The sequence below is a fragment of the Pantherophis guttatus genome, chromosome 3 (genome assembly GCF_059756535.1).
Source record: "Pantherophis guttatus breed Tessera chromosome 3, ASM5975653v1, whole genome shotgun sequence".
Classification (NCBI taxonomy): Eukaryota; Metazoa; Chordata; class Lepidosauria; order Squamata; family Colubridae; genus Pantherophis; species Pantherophis guttatus.
In genome coordinates, this window is record NC_142065.1 from 69,617,256 (window position 1) to 69,637,781 (window position 20,526).

At 36.8% G+C, this 20,526-nt stretch overlaps 2 protein-coding genes across 9 annotated transcripts in view; both read left to right on the forward strand.

Annotated features, from left to right (window-relative positions):
* The window catches only part of AK4 (adenylate kinase 4), a 30,548-nt gene extending 28,576 nt beyond the window's left edge, over window positions 1-1,972 (forward strand). For all 7 annotated transcript variants that reach the window (XM_087889794.1, XM_034433283.3, XM_034433282.3 and 4 more), the window contains one exon: window positions 1,301-1,972. In XM_087889794.1, the coding sequence (XP_087745920.1) occupies window positions 1,301-1,415 (115 nt within the window). In that variant the 3' untranslated portion in view covers window positions 1,416-1,972. The remainder of the gene's footprint in view (window positions 1-1,300) is intronic.
* Window positions 1,973-10,000: 8,028 nt separating this feature from the next.
* Window positions 10,001-20,526, forward strand: part of DNAJC6 (DnaJ heat shock protein family (Hsp40) member C6) — a 64,671-nt gene continuing 54,145 nt past the window's right edge. Inside the window, exon 1 of one of the 2 annotated variants that reach the window (XM_034433281.3) lies at window positions 10,001-10,230. Coding sequence is in view for 1 of the 2 variants with exons in the window: in XM_034433280.3 (XP_034289171.1) it covers window positions 10,209-10,230 (22 nt within the window). In the remaining variant the exon portion in view is untranslated. The remainder of the gene's footprint in view (window positions 10,231-20,526) is intronic. The other variant, XM_034433280.3, reaches the window with a different exon arrangement.

A 20,526-nucleotide genomic window follows, 5' to 3' on the forward strand; every position in this document is an offset into this window, starting at 1 on the left:
TGTGGTTTTGTGCTAACTGAAGTGTTTAAATAAAAGATTCAATTAATGCAGTTTTTAGATTCTGGATTTAATGCTCCCATGTCCCCTCTTTAGAGTGTACAGTAATGTGTATTACCACATTTTCAAGGAACTGGAATAAAAATTAGCCTGGATATGTTTTGCAATCATCCTTCTAATAGATTCTAATAGAGATTGATCCTAGGTATCTATTCTCAAATCCTACCATATAGGTATTGCTGCTTTAAAATTGTGTAAATAATGCAAAATTTTTCTAACGATCAAGTTAAATGTCTGAAAAGCTGAAGGAAACATGAATTAACAGTTTAGCGTGTAGTGTCTTTTTTATTACCTATTTTTAGGTTTGTAAAAATATTAAAATTTATAACACAGATTTATATGTAAAGTTTGAAATGGCATGTATCATAAAAGAAAAAATCTACAAAACTAACTGAAAAAAAGATAGAAATAAAAAAAAACAAGCTTCAGGAAAGGGACTGGTTTTTAAAATTATCCTGAGAGATGTGTGATTTTAGGCTTAGATCTGGAGATATAACCTGCATATGACAATGAAGTAAAGGGGAAAGAGATATTACAATTACTACATTGGCTAAGACCCTGAGCTTGTCGATCGATTTCAGCGGTTCGAATCCCTAGTGCCGTGTAATGGGGTGAGCTACTTTACTTGTCCCAGCTTCTGCCAACCTAGCAGTTCGAAAGCATGTAAATAATGCAAGTAGAAAAATAGGGACCACCTTTGGTGGGAAGATAACAGCGTTCTGTGTGCCTTTGGTGTTTAGTCATGCCGGCCACATGACCACAGAGACGCCTTCAGACAGCGCTGGCTCTTCGGCTTTGAAACAGAGATGAGCACGGCCCCATAGAGTCGGAAATGACTAGCACATATGTGCAAGGGGAACCTTTACCTTTACATATTAAAATAAACCTACATTGGTGGTTGACCAATTGATAAAAAATATGTTTATGCATATACTACTTTTTTCTGTTTATTTAGTAAAATAAATTGCAACTTGGTTATTAAATAAATGTCCTTTTAATAAGCCTGTTTATTGGTATTCTGTTGATATCTACGATTCCTGGAATTCAGAACTAGATGCCTAAACTCATAAATAAAATTACTTATCAGTAAAGGTATGCACACTGACAAATATAAAACAGTCAGTCCTGTTTTATATTGTTACCTAATCCTTTTGGCTTTTACTAAAGAACACAGTAGAACCTGCAGTACTGGTTTCCTTAAAATCATTCATTTGCTAACACAAATGTCTAATCTCTATTTCAGAAACAGAGGGATTCTTCACTCATTCTCTGGAACAGAGACCAACAAAATCTGGCCTTACGTTTATACTTTGGTGTCTAACAAGATTCCTCCAATCCAAGCAGAAGAAGCTAACTAAGCATCTGTAAAATGGGAATAAGAATTTTATGTTGTTGATTTTGGTCTTGTTTCTGACGTGCTGTATCTGTGCTCTGCTCTTTTTTTTAAAGAGTAGCTATTCTCTCTGATTTTACTGGAGAATAGTTGTGGAACTCCATCTTCCGATGATCACTCTGTATGGAATTCTACTTCTTGGCCTATAAATACTTGTGCATGGACTTCAAGTAATTGTAATTGATACGCAGAGGCAGTTACACCTGAGCAGTTCTGTAGAATCCATTGTTCAGTCTCTCCAGCTACATTTAGATCTTCTCTGTATTCCATGTACATTTTCATGGATCCTTAAATCTAACACTCCATTTAAATGGAAACACACAGTATTCTAGGTGTATCTTCAATGCGGTATAAGCACTGTGGAAAATACATGCATTATGCAGGTCAAATAATGTATGTTTTGAGTACTTAAAAAACTGAGAAGAATCATGGTGAATTCAATCTCTCAGTTTGTAAGAAAACCTTAGATAAATATCTGTTATAAAATGCTGCTGTATAATAAAATTAGACTTTTAAATTTGAGTGGCGTTAAGCCTTTCTTTGTTGAAGAGCAGACCTTTTCTAGTTCTAAGAACAGTTGCACTACATGGTTAGTAGTTTTAAAACTTTGATTTTATAATATAGTACAACTAGTCACTAAAAGTGCAATATCTCAATTTTTTTGCTCCTGTAAATTTGTCCCAATTAACCATCAACCAGGCAAATGATTATGTGGGCAAACATAAGCCAGACCCAGTCAGTTGTTGATATAATAAGTAGCAAAAATCCATTGCTGTAGAGGTGGCAAAATAGATATTTGCAGTTCTATGTCTGCATTTTAGAATTGTCCAGGTAACTCTTAAAGCTTGGTCACATGTGGAAAAAATGTATATCAAGAGTATGATTTAATTTAATAACAAGAAGGGAGATTTCTGACTTTACTGCCTATATTTCCAGCATCCCCTTTTCCTTGCTAATTTCTTCATCAGCATCTGACTGAGACTACAGGTAAGAGAAAGCTTTGAATGAGTAAAAACAGATCTATCTACTGCAGGAGTGTCAAACACATTTTGTTGCGTTGTCGTCACATGATATATCGGGACTTTCTCCCCCTTTGTTAAACTGGGCATGGGCAGTGCGTGATGCATCCGGCCTGCGGACCAGGAGTTTGACAGCCCTGATTTACTGAGAACCTATTCCTTAATATTCACTCTGCTTTTACAATGTTGTTCTTGTGTTTATATGCTGCGATGGTGCAGTTAATGTGAGTATTGACCAAATTCCTTCCAGCCGATTTTAAATCAACAGTTGAACAGATATATTTAACTTTTAGTGTGTTTGTTCAAACTTATCTTTTCTCAAGGGATCAATTTCTACTCTGCAATGAATATAAGAAAACTGGGGCACTGCTGTAGGAATCTCTACAGGTTTTGTAGGATTCAACATTTTTTTTTTTTTGATAGATGGTGCTAATGGTCCTTGTTGGCCCATGCTAAGTCCTTGGGAGAGTTGTCCTAAAAAGGTCTATAGAGGATGTAAAAACAGCATAACTTTGCTAAATTGTCGCAAGTTGCCTTATTTTATTCAGTAGAAAAGGGATGAAGTGAGGTGGAAATGCATTTGAATAAATTAGCCTTTTACGGAATTGTTATTTTCTCTTGATGCTTTTGATATCAAAATTATGCTTTTTGATGCAATAGAATTAATTTCCACATATAATGCCATTTTTTCTGCATTCCTACAAACACACACTATACATTAGCTGATACTTGGGGGTGGAGGTGGGAAAATTAATATTTTCCAAATTGAATTGGCAAAGCCCCAGTGTTAGTATAGTACATTTCAAACTGTTAACTATAAGAACTTTGTGTAGTTATAACCCTTCTGCATAAATGTTATGCAGGAAGATATGCTACTACACAGTTCATTTTTTTATATCTTTACAAGTTTAGGGTGACGATCTGAACCAAATCATATTCTGTAAGCATATTTTTAAGTACACTTAAAAATCTTCCATGATTGGGAAACTTGTTCCATCTATGTCAGTGATTAGCACCCTTTTAATAGGCCTACCAGAGCTTGGTTGCAATAATTAAATAATCACTAGATATCAGCAGATGAAGAAAACTTACAACTCATTGCTGCCTTCTAGTAGTAGTGCAGATTTTTGAACCTACATCTGGTAGCGTTTCCTATGAAGATCTTCATATTGGCCTTGTAATGATATACCACTCATTTTAGAGAAGATACATTACTACATTATATAAGACAATAGCAGGAAATTGGTTTTCATTTTTGTAAAAAAATTATTTTTACACAAAGCATTAAGGGGGGGAACCAGGCTGCCATTCTATGTCCATACTTGCCCAGGAGCAAATTTTCTTGAGTTCTGTGGATCTCATAAATTGACATTATGCAAGGTATTGTCCACTTGCATTTTTAAACTTTACACACAGATATTGTTACCAATACACTATTTTGTTACTTGTTAATATTTGATTTAAAGAAGTACTCTAGCAATTACTTATGTGTGAGTGTGCAAATGCAAGTTAGTTACTTGCTGTTGCATTCGTTGTTTTCACAGAGCAATTGAAGTAGAAGCCAAAACATTAAGAGCCATTGCATCACAGTAAAGTATTCTCAAACATTTAAATTATGAAGCTTGTTCTCATTGCACAGTGTGCATGAAGTCATGTATATGTCAAACTTGTAGTATGATCTACTTCAAAAGCAAAGCTTTGCTTTTGGCTGATAGCTACTTCCGCATATCACTGCAACCACCATACTTTCATTTATTACTGTCATTTAAGTCTCAAGCATACTGTTGAATTTTTATCTGTTTTATACCTTGAACCTTTAAAAACGTTGCCTTTATATTCCATGCTGCATTGCCATTTACTCTTTTTTTTTAATGATGTATAAGCATTTATATGAAGCAATGATTGTTGTCATGTTATTATGGAAGAATGAACATGTCTGAAACCAGCCCAAGGTTTTTACTTTGTAATGAAAAATAGAATGCCATTTAGATTGATGCTAGTTTACAAATTGGTTGTTCTGAGTGCTTCAATGTCTCTGACAATTCATTAATTGAAGATTACATATAATTAGGTGCAACCCATCTACTGTATTTTAGCATGACTGGTTTTAGAACTTCTTAAGAAAACAAATTATCCATCACAGTATACATTTGGAAATATAGCTTTTCAAAGGTATTTTGGCATTCTTTTAAAAGACCTTGAATCATTTCCACCAAATTCCATTAACTCTCACTGTTGGTACTTCAGGGAATTATTTCCTTGATGCTACCAATAAGTGAGATTCAAAGCATCGCCCTTGTTGCAGTTTTATAAAGTTTAGAAATTCAATGTAAGCAGCATATTTAAGAGGAAAAGGAAACCCTGTTAAATATTATGTATAGCTTAACTCTTTTGAAGGCAGCAAAGCATTGGCACAATAAGGTTTTTATGTACATTATGATGCACATCACTCAGAATCATTTGCAAGATGGGCAGCTATAGTAATCAATTCAATTCAATTCAATAATAAACAAGATATGTGTCTAATTTTATTGCAGCTTTTCACTGTAGAAGGAAGTTTCACTTCCTCCTATCCTATTCCTACTCAATGTCTAATGTAACCAAGGAAGAAATGATAAAATCCTCTCTAGTTTCCAAAGTGTAGATTTCAGTTACTGTTTCTGGAGAAAGTTCTCTTTGTTGGCTTCCGTGATGGTTTATACATTGCACTAAATCAAGATATAATGGCCTGGTTCAAATGTAACCAACCTAAGTCATAATGTGTGAATTCACATATCTTAGCCCCAAGCAAGCATTTGGTTTAGCTTTCTACTCTGCCACAAACTTTTTTCTGCTTGGTGTCTAATTAGTGTCAGTTGATTATGAGCATGGACCTTAAATGTAGGGCTGAGTATGCACATTTTTTTCTGTGCTCCAAGCACATAGTGAAAATAGCAGATAATGCCACAAGGGATTTGTGATTTTCTGAAGAAAGGATGGACAGAGTTCTGATCTTAGGTGGATTATTAACTTGAACCGATTCTATATTTCCATCCATTGTTGTTCTGTGTATCATAATAGCTTGAAGAAAAATCTTCCAAAGAGACTTACAAAGTGAAAAAATAAGTTTCATTTGGAAGAATGAAATAGGGGAGTCCAGTACATATATCACTGGATGCCGTTACAGCATGTAACTGACCTTTGTTAATCTTGAAAAGCTAACTAGAATCTGACCCGTTTAATGGTTGGATAAGAGATCAACATGATATGGCTGTAGGCTAGTTTGGGAAGTTGGAAAAGCCTACTGAAAGAAGGCAATAGTAAACATCTATCTTCCAAGCAAAGTACATGGATATTCCATCAAGTCATCCACTGTTGAATTTCCCTTGAAGGAGAACATTTACACTTAGATATTGGAGGAGAATAGAAGCACTCTTCTGACTCTATAAGTCTCCAAAATTCATATTTATGGCAAAGGGGTAATCTATGAACATATTATATTGCTTTATGAATCTTCTGCATGTATATGTAATTAAATACATCAAAATATGTTACAGGATTAAAGTACCTAGTTGATGCTCTGAATTGTACACATGTCAAGGTTCCAAGTAACACCCCCAATATTGGAATATTCCAATATATGGAATATTCAGATGCTACTGTCTCCTTGTGATACCTTTCCCCCCAAATTATTACCTTCTGTAATTTACCATCATTTTCAGCTCACAATGTCAGCACCTTACTGTGAATCGGATGTGTTTTCTAAACTCAGCAATTGTTATATAATGACTGTATAATGAGATCATATTGGAACTTAGGTGTTCTTTGGTTAGACAAGTGTTGTAAACAAATTTTGTCTAGAATAACATCATGGGAGATGCAGTTTATTTCTGCATTGCATAGCCTTCTCTCCACTCCCTCCAAATATTCCATATAGTCACTGTATTAGCATTTGTTGTGCGATAATAAATTATCTTTAATTTAGTCCATGGTGTGAGAAGTGTGTATTGTGTAGATAAGGTAAAGGTTTCATCTGTCTAGTTGTATCTGACTCTAGGGGGCAGTGCTCATCTCCTTTTTCTAGCTAAGGAAGCCAGCTTTGTCCAAAGATGCTTCTGTGCTCATGGGCTGACATGACTATATGCCGAGGTGCACAGAACGCTGTTACCTTCCCACCTGAGTGGTACAGGATCTATTTACTTGCATTTGCATGCTTTTGAGCTGCTAGGTTGGCAGGAGCTCACCCCATCAGGCAGTATTTGGGTCTTGAACTGCCAACCTTCTAGTCAATAAGCCCAGTGTCTTAATCTTTAGGCCAACACGCTCCTATTATGTGGATAGATGAGTGTAATAAAAACTGGCAATGTGATTCCCATTTGCATAGATTATACCTGCAAACCTTTGTTTCACAATTGGCCAGTTCTGCCCTGACTTAGTTTCAATTTTGATTCAGTACTTCTAATTAAAAAAATAAATGGAAACTTGGTGTGCTTCACCTCCAACACTGTGTTTGCTTATAAGAATGCCTCTTGACATTATCTTAGCCTCCTGGCTATTCCTAGAAAACAAGAATGATGGGAAGCTGCTGATCAATACCTGATCTCTAGAAGCGTGACTTTCTGCCCTAAAAAACCAAACAAAAACAAAAGTATAATCTTTTGAGAAGTATAAATCTTTTGAGAAATAAAGATTTTCAGATTCCTTGGAGGGAATAGCAGAAAGCAACCTTGTTACTTTGCTTCTGTTCAATGTACGTTTTGTCCCGTCTCCTCTACCATGTCAGCCATTTTATAAGACGATGCATGGCTCTCAAACTCCATATGTGTGGACTGCTATACCGCAAAACGATTGCTTGTCCCTGGTTAAATAATGAAAAGCAGGTCTGGTTTTCAAAATATTTGAAAATATAAGATTGAAAAATGATAAGATTAGGCTGAATCTAGAACATACTGTTGTTAAAGACTCATCCTTACGCAGTTCATCCTGCTGTTCCTTGCAATGAACAATAAAAGTCAAGAATGGCATGGTATTAGTTGGTATAGTGATTAAGGCACCTGGCCAGAAACTAGGAGACTGAGTTCTAGCCTTGCCTTAGACACAAAGCCAATTAGATGATTTGGGACCAGTCCTCCTTTCTCAACCCTAAGAAGCAAGCAATGGCAAACCTGTTCCAAAATATTGCCAAGAAAACCAGATTTTATTTATTTATTTATTTATTTATTTATTTATTTATTTATTTATTTATTTATTTATTTATTTATTTATTTATTTTGTTGAGTACATATTAGATAATATATATAAATATATTACATATATGAAATGAATACATTTCATTATGTATGAAATGAATACATAAAATGAGTACAATTAACGGGAACATTAGGACAGGGACGGTAGGCACACTGGTGCTCTTACGCTCTTATCAAGATTATTGTCAGGCAGTTGCCACAGTCAACACTGACTCCAAAACATTCACACAAATCCTCACCCTTCTTACATTGCAGCCAATGATCTAAGAAGGAACAAGTGATTACAGCAAACAATATTTGCTTATGTCACTCGATCCATCACAATGCACTGGAGAAGTGGCCAAGAAAGATACATCAGTTCTAAACAAATATCATTTTGTTCCTTTGGATGTGGTTCTTTGTGAAAAGAAAAAGAACCTGAAAAATAAATACATACGCTGTATGCAAAGATAAACAATGACAAATCATGGTAGATAATGGTTTGCCAAATTCAGAACTGGGCCTTTGCTGGAATGCTTCAGTTCACATTTCTGATAATTACACTTAATTACACTTGTACATAATAAGTCAGTATGGATCCACTAATGGCTTAAAATAGCAGTGGATAATTGAATTCTTAGTATATGATGTACATACTAAAAGAGGAAAATAGATTTTTCAGTTACATGTTTACATGATTGTACAGGGGAATTAAATATGAAAGGACTCAGAACCGTGACAGACATCTGAAATCAAAACAATTTGAGAATGGTACTTTGAATGACACATTCTCCTATTAGACTTACATTTACCTCAAGTCACAGAATACAGAAAAAGGAAGGGGGAAAAAAAGGAAATCAATAATACTGTATTTGAAAAGTTGGATTAAATCTGCACTTGACAATACTGAGTTTAAATTATAAAGATAAAACATTAAGTTTTCAAGAATCATATTTTAACATAATAAATTTTATGTGTCTTTGTGAAGCCTTGAATATTAGATGTCCTCACTGAGAGGCCTGGAAATTATAAAAATGTGCATGACACAACTAAAAGGTCAAGAGTCAAGGAGGGTAAAAGCAGAAAAAAGCATAAATAATCTATTTTGGAGAATTACAGCCAAGGTAACACGTGACCATCTGCCAAGGGATGTTTCATAGCATCGCATTTGCTAAAAGTTGTTTCCCTTTACATGACTGAGGGACAGTCTGAGGAATAGTGAATATCACCATTTGTCTCTGGAATAAAATAGATGGTTTTTAATTTTGGAAATTTTGTTAATCCTGGCTTTCTAGTAATAGAAACAAACCAGGACTTAATACCAGCTTCGTTTTTCTACTAGAACATCTTTAAAACTATAATAGACACATCTCCTAATACAGGTAGTCCTTGACTTACAACAGTTCATTTAGTGACTGTTCAAAGTTATAACAGCACTGAAAAAGTGATTTATGACTTTACACTTATGACAATTGCAGCATCCTCATGCTCGAAGTGATCAAAATTCAGACACTTGGTAACGGCTCATGTTTATGACTGTTGCAGTGTTCCATGCAACAGTGAATGCAATGTGAATGACAAGGAAATATTCATATACTCAACTATTTTCAGCTTTTGAAAAGACCCCAAATTTACCTTAGAAACTTTCTACAATCAAATAGAAGTGACTTCACCTCTGTAGTACTTTGTATGTACTGCTATGTATCTGCAATTTTTTAAAAAATGGAGCTGAAAGTATTTTATTTTTTTCACCATGTAAAAAAACCTTTCATTTTGTAGTATTTATCAGACTATCAATGCTTTATTAAGGGTACCCACATGTAATAAGGAAGAGAATTCTCTGTAGAAATAATTGTATGCGCTTCCTGCCATAAGCAAGAATAATGTAACACTTCAATGCTGCAAAATTCTTTAATTTTTTACTGATTTAGGAAGATGCATAGCAAATGTAACTTTTTCTCTGTGCTAGATTATACTTCCATATAGTTGATAAACATGCTAGTTATTTTTTAGACCCAGGTAAATTTTAAAATGTTTTGGAATAGTTTTACAAGAAAATGACTGAAAATAGCATCATGATTTCTAAATCACAACTCAGCATAAGTCAGAATTTGATCAATCTTGACACAGCAAAGCCTTAGGGCTCCTTTTCCTTTATCTGATGTTCTTGTTGAGATTAACTAAATGAGCCAATTATCATTTTCTTCTTAAATGAACAAGCGAAACAGCATCTATTGAAATGAACTGAGAACATCTTTGACTCCAGATCCCGTTCCATGCCAGATTTTATTAAATATGTTATGTCTTCTTGCATCCCATTCTTCGTCTGGTTCTCTATAATACAAACTATAACCCAGGACTGTGCATCTCTCCCTACAAATTAGCATCACATTACTACCCTGGATGGAGAAACGCAGCCTTTGTGACCTATGACTGGCTGTGAATGACAAATCAAAAGTCAGCATTTTAGAAATCAGCTGGGTTTTTATTTTTTTCCCCCAACTGAACTGCAGCAAGGAGAGGAAAGGGAGCATGAAAAAGTCAGAAAATAAAGGTAAGGAAAACCTATAACTGGGAACATATCCAATGTTACAAATAAATGCCTGGATGTATGTATTGGATTATAGTGTTTACTGTTCCTTCTGCTGAGTAACCTTTTTTAAAATGGCATTTTAGAATTCTACATCTTGAAAGCAAAACAAGCTTTGTTTAGAAATAAATGCAGTTATATAATGTATAGCAGAGTATAGGCTGTGCATGGTATCTTACCCCAAATCTTCGCATTTGCTTTTTCGATAGACAAATTAGTACCATTTATTATCTATTTTTACGTATCTATGAAAAATGATTTCTGTTACTGAAGATGTCTTCAATCTGAGTTTGTTTGTACTTTAATGCTATCTTTATTACTACCAGCCGAGAATAATTGGATGGCTTGAAGTTTAAATAGCAACCTCTGATCTGCAGGAGATGCTTCCCTTCCCTTTAAAAGAAAACACAAATAATAGAAATGCTAAGTTTTGTTGTTTTTTTTTAAAAAAAACCAACGTTCTGTCTGGATCATTTTTATAATTGAATCGGTGAGATATTCTGAGATCAAACATCTTCTCTTTACAAAGCATATCCTTAATTCCAAATCATAGATAATTTCAAAATGCAACCTACATTAATCCAGCTCTGAAATTCACAGCTGCTCCAAAAAAAAAAAAAAAAAGTAAAGAAAGGCTGCTTGGCAGAATGTAGATATGCAATGATGTGAAATAACTAATTTATAAAAAATAAATAAGGCTAGATTGCTGTCCCCAAATTTGGTTAGGAAGAGCTGGGCCTTTGCTGTCAGGCTTCCTATTTATAAAAATTAAATATTCCTCCAGCAAACAAAGCAATCGTATTAATTAAGATAGTCAAGGCCTCCATCTTCTCGTGTTCCTTAAAGGGGAAGGGAGCTGTGAATCTCAACCCCAGCTTCATTTTCCTGATGAAAGCTCTGTCATTCTGCTAATTTAAAGGCTGCCAATAGCAGCTTGAAGACAATGCAGAGATATGCTAAATTTAGCCATCTCTGTGTTTCTTTTGGGGGGGGTGAAGGTGGCAAGATGTGCCACACAGCTGAGACAGACTGCCTTTATAAATCTCTTTAATGAGGAACTCTAGCATTTTGCCCTTGATGCTTGTTTGTTTTCCTGCATGCCGATGGATGTGCAAGCAAATTGCTGATCCTTTCTGTGCAGAGCTTTTATCCAGCTGAAAATTAATCCTCAGAGTAACAAGAAGGCCCACATATCATCCGCTGTGTGAATCTACCAGCAATTCCTCCCCCTCCCTCTCTTTTTCTAAGCAGATATCTTCAAGTCATTTGTCATGGTCAAATATTCTCCCCAAAACGATTCTTAGCTTGAGATGGAAATAAAAATAAATTTGAAAGTGTGAGCGAAGGAAGTATATCTCTGGTGATGATCTGAATATAGGTAAGTGAAGGGCAAATGATTTTCTTATCGGATAGCAATCCAATGTCGTGCCCTCAAATGTATTGGGACTACATCTCAGGAACGCTGGAGGAGGCCGAGACAGACACTGCAGGAAAGCTTTGCTGCCCATTTGAGCAGAATTGCACCACGAGTCTTATCTTTTTCTCTCTCAGGCATAATAATCTCTCTACCTGGCATAATACCACATTAACGAGGTCAGTGAAGAGGGTTGCTTAAAGAGTTAGTCCTGGCAGCCAAATCAAATGGCAGTGCTTCTCTGGAGCTGTACCATTTCAGTTGCCAGGGGTGCGCATTGGAAGATTCCTTTCCAAATTCCGAATCTTTTCTGCCTCTACAAAACCATGGCATATTCAGAGAAAAGCTAACGGTGGTAACCTCATCTCCCTTTGCTTTGCACATATCTTTGCATTGATAAGGCTCATCTTTCCCTTGTGATTTTCCAACAAGGATTTCTATGCAGCATACTCACCCTCTCATCTGTAGTGGTACAAACTCGATGGTAAACATAAAGGTAAACGCTCAACTTTTCCATGTAGTTTTCCTGGCAACGATACAGAAGATTAACAAGAATCTTTTCTCAGTTTTACCAGCCTTGGATATGTTTCCTTAGTTTATAGGCTTGGAATTCCATCTTTGTCACTTCTTCAAAAGTTAAACAAGCCTAACCGTGCTTAGCTTTTCAATGAAAGTCAACCAGGTGCTACTTTTCTAATGGGGTATTGAATATGGTAACCATATTCAATCTTTTTTGGGATTTCCAGGGAATCTTCCCTGCTGGAAAGGCAAAATAGTTAGTATTTGCGTGGGAGGTGGGGTCACTTTCTCCCTAGCATGGTATATGACTCATGGACGGTTTAACAGAAACTTTCCTAGGATTCTGGGAGGTGAGTCATTTGCTTAAGCCATCTGGCTGCATTACATAAACCTATTCCTTTTTATGGATGCCTTTGACAAGATAATTTTTCCCTGCATTTTGTTAGGGTCAGAAGCTACAATATGGTTATATGACTTGAGTTACATAATTAATTACTGAATATATAAATGAAAATGACATGGAGTAAATGCCCCTAGGATTGCATGATTGGGATATGATGCTGGATAAGCATCATTTAGCCCCATAATTCTTTAGGGAAGCCACTAACGGATGCTATTAGCAAATGATAGATATATTTTACTCCTTCCTTTTACTTCTCCAAACCTTTTAGATAATAATGAATTATATTGCCTCTCAGTTTGCTCTTCTGCAGGCAAAATACATGCAGTTTTTAAAATCATTCTTGATAGAACTTTTCCTTCAATTTTCTCAAAATATTAATAGTCTTTCCTCTGAACTTATTGTGGTGGTTGGTTACACAGTCAGACAGATGTTTAGACTGGATTTGATAATTATTTTATTTTTATCCTTCCTTTATTTTTATTTATTTATTTATTTATTTGTTTGTTTGTTTGTTTGTTTGTTTGTTTTTTCAACTTGTATGCTGCCTTTCTCCGAAGACTCAAGGCGGCTTACAATGCATTTAAAAACCATATATAAAAACATTAAAAATTAAAACATTAAAAACAATTAAAACCCATTCACACCATTCATGGCCGGATTTCGCCAAATCGCAACAGCGAGATCAACGGCCCCAGGCCTGCCGGAAAAGCCAGGTCTTCACCGTTTTTCGGAAGGCCAATAGGGTGGGGCTGGTCCGGATCTCAGGAGGTAACTGGTTCCAGAGAGCTGGGGCAGTCACAGAGAAGGCCCTCCCCCGCGGGCCCGCCAGCCAGCATTGTTTAGCTGATGGGACCCGGAGGAGACCAACTCTGTGGGATCTTACCGGTTGCTGGGAGCTATGCGGTAGAAGGTGCTCTCGAAGATACCCTGGCCCTGAGCCATGTAGGGCTTTAAAGGTAATAACCAACACCTTGAATTGTGACCGGAGACCAATAGGGAGCCAGTGCAGCTCACGGAGAATTGGTGTAATGTGGGTGTACCTAGGTGCACCCACGACAGTTCGCGCGGCTGTGTTCTGGACCAACTTTAGTCTCCGAACACTTTTCAAGGGTAGCCCCATGTTTATAAATAACTCATGGCGGCAAAGATACTTAATACCCCTTCCTTCTATTTTCCTTACAACAAACTGTGAGGTGGGTTGGATTGAGAGAGAGTGACTTGTCCAAAGTCACCCAGCCAGCCTTTATGCCCAAGGCAGGACTGGAACTCAGAGTCTCCTGATTCCTAGGCCAGCATCTTAACCACTAACCAGTGATGGCTAACCTTTTCGCCACCAAGTGTCGAAACTGGAGCATGTATGCATGTGCTGGAGTGCCGGAACCCGGAAGAGAGCAGCTGACTGTGCACATGTGCGCAGCGGCCAACTGATCTTCCGGGTTCCATCATGCGCATGAATGCAAGACAGCTGATCTGGCACGCATGCGCACTGGCCAGCTGCTCTCTTCTGGGTTCCGGCGTGCATGTGCACGTTGGAACACGGAAGAGCAGCTGGCCACCACGCTAAGGCCTCTTATTTCAGAGCTTGTAGCATTGGTCAGTTAGAAAGCTGATTAATACTGAAGTCTAAATTATATTCAGGCACATCTTCTTGTGCAATAATGCCCTAAAATGCCCTCCACATTATTGCCAGTCTAAGGAAATGAAAGTGGCCTATTATTTGAATGAGAAGTAGCAAAGACCAACTGGCTGGCACGCATGTGTGCGCCAAAACCCAGAAGGGCAGCTGGCTGCCACATGTACCCACAGAGAGGGCTCTGCATGCCACCTCTGGCACATGTGCCAAAGGTTCGCCATCATGGCACTATACCAAACTGGCTCTCTTCTTCTAATTTGTCAGTGTCTTTTTAAAGTTGCAATAAGTGGGGCTTGGCCAAGGCAGAATAATAATATGTGATCAGTGTATTGTGTCAAGTGTACTTCCTGTGATCTGGATTCTATGTGCCTGTTAATACAGTTAATAGAGCTCAAAATAGCATCTGCCTTTTAGCAGCTGCATCACACCACTGTCTTATGTTCAACTTGTGATTTATTAGAACACCCAAATCTTTTTCATCTGTACTTCTGCAAAGCCAAGTCCCCCCCCCACATCTAATACTTGTTTCCTGCATGTTTTTCTCCCCAGGTGCAAAGTTTCGTGTATCTCCCTCATATCCTTTTCAGCCTACTGTTCAAGCCTGTCTAGATCTTTCTGAATCTTGTCTTTCTCTTCTGAAGTGCTAGCCACTCCTCCTATGTTTGAATCATCTGCAAATTTGATATTCATCCCCTTAATCACTTCATCCAGGTCATTAATAAAAATGACAAATAGCACTGCGCATTGCACTTAATCTCTCTCTCCCCCCATCTGTTTAGTTTTCACCTGTATCTCAGAAACTGCAAGAGTGCTTTGTAATTTTATATGATTAGTTTTCTCCATTCGTCTTGATTTACAATTACTTCCATAGAATAGTTTCATCCTGTAATCTAAACCTTATATTCTGCTATTGCATTTTGCTTAGTTCAAAGTACATTATATCCACGGGGTTTCTCAGGCCATGATGGCATCAAGTCCTGGGGAATACACAGATTTATTTATTTAGAGAATTTATATAGCTACCCAACTCGTTCTCAGTGACTCTGGGTGGCTTACAAAAGATAAAAACCAATAACCGATTGGTGATAACAATCAGACCAGCCACTTGATAGGCTCCATATTATTCTGGGCAGAACCATATCTTCAGGGCTTTGCAAAACAGTGTCAAATTAGGGGCCAATCTTACCTCTGCAAGGATGGTGTTTCATAGGGAGGGAGTCATAACAGAGAAGGTTCTTTTTCTTGGTCACTTAATAAAATATTAAGGAGCTTAAACCTGAGATTGTGGACTTCTTAACTAAAATATATAATCTGTCTCAACACTTGGCTTCAGTAGATGAAGACTGGAAGGTGACTAACATAACTCCAGTTTTTAAGAAGGGCTGTCTGAGAAATCCAGGAAGTTTTAGGTCTGTCAGCTAATTGTCTGTTCCAGGGAAGATAGTGGAAATTGCTATTAAAGATAAAATTACCAAATATTTGGAGACGCAGGCTTATTTGTTTGGTATAAATCTGTGCTAGCTCTTATTATTTGTTCTTATTTATGTATTTATTAAATTTATATGTTACCCACCTCACTCTGAAAGATTCCTCTTCAAGTATTCACAAATATGTTGGGAGACCTTGCCTTCTATGAATGTCAGGACTGTAACTTCTCAGGTTGTACTTTCCCTTTTTTAAAAAAAGAATAGGGACGTTTGCCTCCTTCTGCTTTTCTGAAACCTTGCTTTGTGGAGGAGAAAAGTGTGTTGGATATGTTCGCCACCTTGAGTTATTTGTAAAAATAATAAAGATGGGGTACAAATAAATATGTAAATAAGAAGTTCCCAAATTCTGTGATCCCCTTTGCTGGTTCTTTCACTCTCCTATGATGTACTAGTCTGGCCCTGAGACTGTGAAGGTAAAGGACTTGAGGGTACTTGAGGGACTTGAGGGCTCAGCAGTTAAAGGCACTGAACGTGTCAGAAAGCTGACAGCCTGGGTTTGGCGCCTAAGTGCTAAATTGAAAGTTAGGGCTTTGTTTCAGGGGTGGGTTCTACTTACCTTTACTACCGGTTCACAACAGGAGCACGCTCGCTTCCCGTTGTATGCGCAGATCACCGGGGATGACATCGTGGCGGGTGGGTGCAGGCTCCCACCAGTTTTACTACTGGTTCTATAGAACCGGACCGAATCGGGGGCAACCCATCACTGCTTTGTTTCTCTTCTGAGAGAAGACAGATCTAAAATAAAGCATTTTGCCTCCTTACTCTATATTACCAATTTACTTCTTTTTTCTCACAACAGACCTGAATTTTATTTGTGATAGAACTAAAACAGCCTTTTTTATTTTTTTGTATATTTTTCACAAGTCTTGGCTCAATCCACACTTTTGTGACTGTATGGTAATATAATCAATATAGTTTTTGACAATTGCCTTATATTGTCTACACATCACTACACAAGTCCCTTTTCCTTTGCAATCTTTTAGAAAACTACATCTTCAGTACTTCACAGTACTTCCCATCCTTTGTAGGCATGTCTATCCTTCAGGATTTCCAATTGACCTACCTTCTGCTGGAGTTCATTAAGATCTAGTCTTCTAAATTCTGATATACAAGTTTGATTCTTCTCTTGATTCAAAGATAACATGCTCATTCTCCCTCAAGGGTTACTGGTGGTCACCTTCAACCAATTCCTCTTTGTTGGTAAAACATTACGTCAGATGGCAGATTACCTTTTTCCTTATTCCATTTTCTGCCAAATGAAGTTGTTAGCAAGAGTAGCAAGAAATTTGTTGGGTCTCTTGGTTGTTTGATTTCCAGTCTATGACAGAACAGTTGAATCTCCCATTCACATGTCTTTTTTAAAGCATGGCATCTGATGCAGAAATGCTTTACCTATATTTTCTGTTGATCTGGCAATCAATAATAAACTCTCAAGATGTAATCATTTTTGTTTCTCTTTTTTTTTCACCCAAACACTTTCATTAGATTTGTGCTTTGAGTCATGCTTTTTTTAACATAGAAGAAAACACCATATCTCCTCCCTTTTTCCTGAATTGTGGGTCAACCTAGCAAATTTTTGTTATTTGTTTTCCTGCATTATGATTTCCTCTTGATTTCCAATAATTGTACATTGGAGTAGAAAACTCTGAGCTTTTTAATGATATCTCTTACTTCATGAGGTGTAGCCTTTATGTCATCAGGAGTTCTCCACATTGGTAGCAAGGTTCATAGTTGAAAAACCCAAACTTAGTTGTTAACTGTCAACAGCTCTCCCCTTGTAATCCTTACATGGAAGGATTGACAAAAACCCTAATTGTATTTCCAGATCCTTCACATTCCTGCCTAAATTGTCTTCTGACAGTGAGGTTCATGGATTTCTGAAGCTTTGGTTGTTTGATTGCAGAATTTTCATTACCCAACATCATCAGTGAGACTTGACCTTTCAACAAGTCAAAAGCCCCCCTTTCCCCATCTATCATGGCTTTTGGAAAACAATTTTCTTATCTGGTCAGCAGGAGTCCTCTTTTTCATCCACATGGTCTAATAATGGAACATAATGAGAGACAGTTTGGTATAGTGGTTAAGGTGCTGGCCTAGAAACCATGAATTTTAGTTGCTTATTCTCAACCCAATCCACTTTACAGGGTCATCTTTGTGAGGAAAATAGGAGAAGGAAGGGGTGTTGTGTATGTTTGCCACCTTGAATTATAAAAGTAATAAAGGAGGGATAAAAAAAATAAAATCAATCAATAAAGTTTATAGTATAATCTCTTAACTAACATATTTTCCCCAGCTCTTCTGCCAGAATGTCTCTGTTGTTCTTACAACTTCCAGTGGACACTCTTGTGGTTTCTGCCTAGGCTGAAAATTGCCTCACATATAGGTTGGACAGGAGATCTTGGGTGATATATGAGAGAGGTTTCAACAAGAACCAAGTAATAGTTCTGTTCTTTTGCTTTCTGAATCTGTCCTGTAACAAATACAGTATGTCTTGGGTACGAATATAACTCTATTGATCTGTTTCTCACACTTCATTGAGTTGCCATTTTGCTTGGCGTTGTAAGGCTTGATTTAAATTCCTTGGTTGAGAGTATCTGACAAACGTGAGCAAATGCAGCAGTGTTGTAAGACTAGACCATAGATAATCCATTTTGTGGCATGTTCTTGAGAGGAATCTGGAAGTATGTATGTGTGTAAGTATATATAGTAGAAAACAGGCTTCAGTATAAAGTTCACAAAGTGTTATATGGTGCTCTTTCTACTTTCTTTAATTTTGTTAAAGAAATTAAAATTCTACCCTTATTATTTTTATAAATAACTCAAGCAGTGAACATACCTAGAACTTCTTTCCTCCTCCTATTTTCCCCAGAAGAACAACCCTTTGAGGTGGGTTGGGCTGAGAGAAAGTGAATCCTTGGTGTTCTCTGAGCTTGGTTGTTTTCTTGCAAACATTTCATTACCCAAACTAGGTTAACATCAGTGCTGGTCACAACCAAGCTCAAAGAGCATTCATTTCAACCCTGAGCTACAAATATACTTGCCAGTCTTGTGATTCAACCAGTCACAAGACCAACCGACCATCCAGGACCTATATAAATGAACAAGACACTTCACCCCAAACCCTGCTGAAGATATTACCTAGTTTGGTAATGAAATGTCTGGAGTCAAGCTGCAAAACTCAGAGGACAAACCTCTGCCTACAAATAATCTCCTTGATTAGATTCCATCTCCTCCATACATTCATGTTCTTGGAAAATACCTTCGCCATAGTGCTATACTTGGAGATACAGTTATGTGGAACGTTGTATCTATTATATACTCATTTAAAGGCACTAAAACCCAGTCATCACTTTAACAGAGAATCAGTAGGTATTACTGGAGAGGGGTCAGTATTCCACCCAAAACTACAATAGTTTTCAATCTTACAAAGGCATGTTCCTAAGTAAAATCCCACAATGCAGTTTCCTCCAAGTAAACATATGGACCAGCCTTCCCCAAACTGACTGGAGATAATGAAATAATAATTTACCAGATCTGGAAGCCTTGTGTTGCTGAAGAATAATGCAGAGGAGGTTCCAATAGGCTTATAAGAAAGAGTTATAAGAAAACCAAGGAAAGGGAAAATATTTCTAACCATAAGAGTTAGAACAATTAAAGAAGCTTTCTTCAGTGTGTTGATAAATTACACGTTCCCAGAATATGTGAAGAAGAATTTGCTAATGGGTGGATAAAATGTGAAAAACTTTTAGATAATGTTTTAGCTAAATTATACGGCTCTCAAGCTGTCTTGTGGTTTATCTTGTATTTTCTTGTTAGACACAGTTATACCACAATTACAGCCTTGTTACAGCCTCAAACCCTCATAGTTTCAACCTCAAACTGTTTACCGTGGCCCTCAGTCCATTCTTAAGAGATCCGTAAAGGGGGCGTGCATAAACGCACCAGCATGCCTACCATCCCTGTCTTACTGTCCCCATTTATTTGTATTTACTTCCTTTGTTTATGTTTATGTTGATACCTACACTTGTTATCTTGTACATGTTTGACAAACAAACAAACAAATAGAAGAAATACCATAAGCTCAGACATAAGTTGTCTTCCTCCCCTGCATATTTTGTCCATATTCCTCTTATTTGATAAGAACCAATAATTCCAAGTTTAGTTAATCTGAATTTTGGCACAGTGCATATTATATCAATGTAGCAATCTTTAAAGGGTAAAATGATTTTGCACCAAAATCCTTCGTAAATTGCTGCTTCATGACAAAATTTCCAACAAAATTAATTTTCATCTATATTTTAAAAATTGAAACTAAGCCATTAGTACATCCTTATAAAGAGCTATAAAATTCAATAGTGGAATAAAAATGGTTCCATTTAACAATTGTTTAAGAATTTATTGATTCCCCCTCCATCTTTCAACTTGCCTTCCCTGGTATATTCCTTACCAAATTGCATTCTTTTGAATGAAGAGGAGAAACAACTATGTGATATGCAAATTGAAATTACACTTTAGCACTGGCAAATTTTAAACATTAGAATGGCCAGATTTAAAAGGCTTATGTCCCTTTAAAAAGGGAACTGCAAGTGGTATAGTTTCATGATAAGCTACACTTGGTGGGTATCATATTCTGCCTCTCTCTATCTCTTTCAAAACTGTAAAAGGCTCAGGAATCCTACTCTTTTTTTAAACTTTGCCACACTGATAAAGAAAAGGAAAAAAAATCTTGGCTTAGCAAAACAATGAAGACGGACTAAAACTGGATGGAACGTTGATAATATTAGAAAAGAATTTTAGAAGAAGA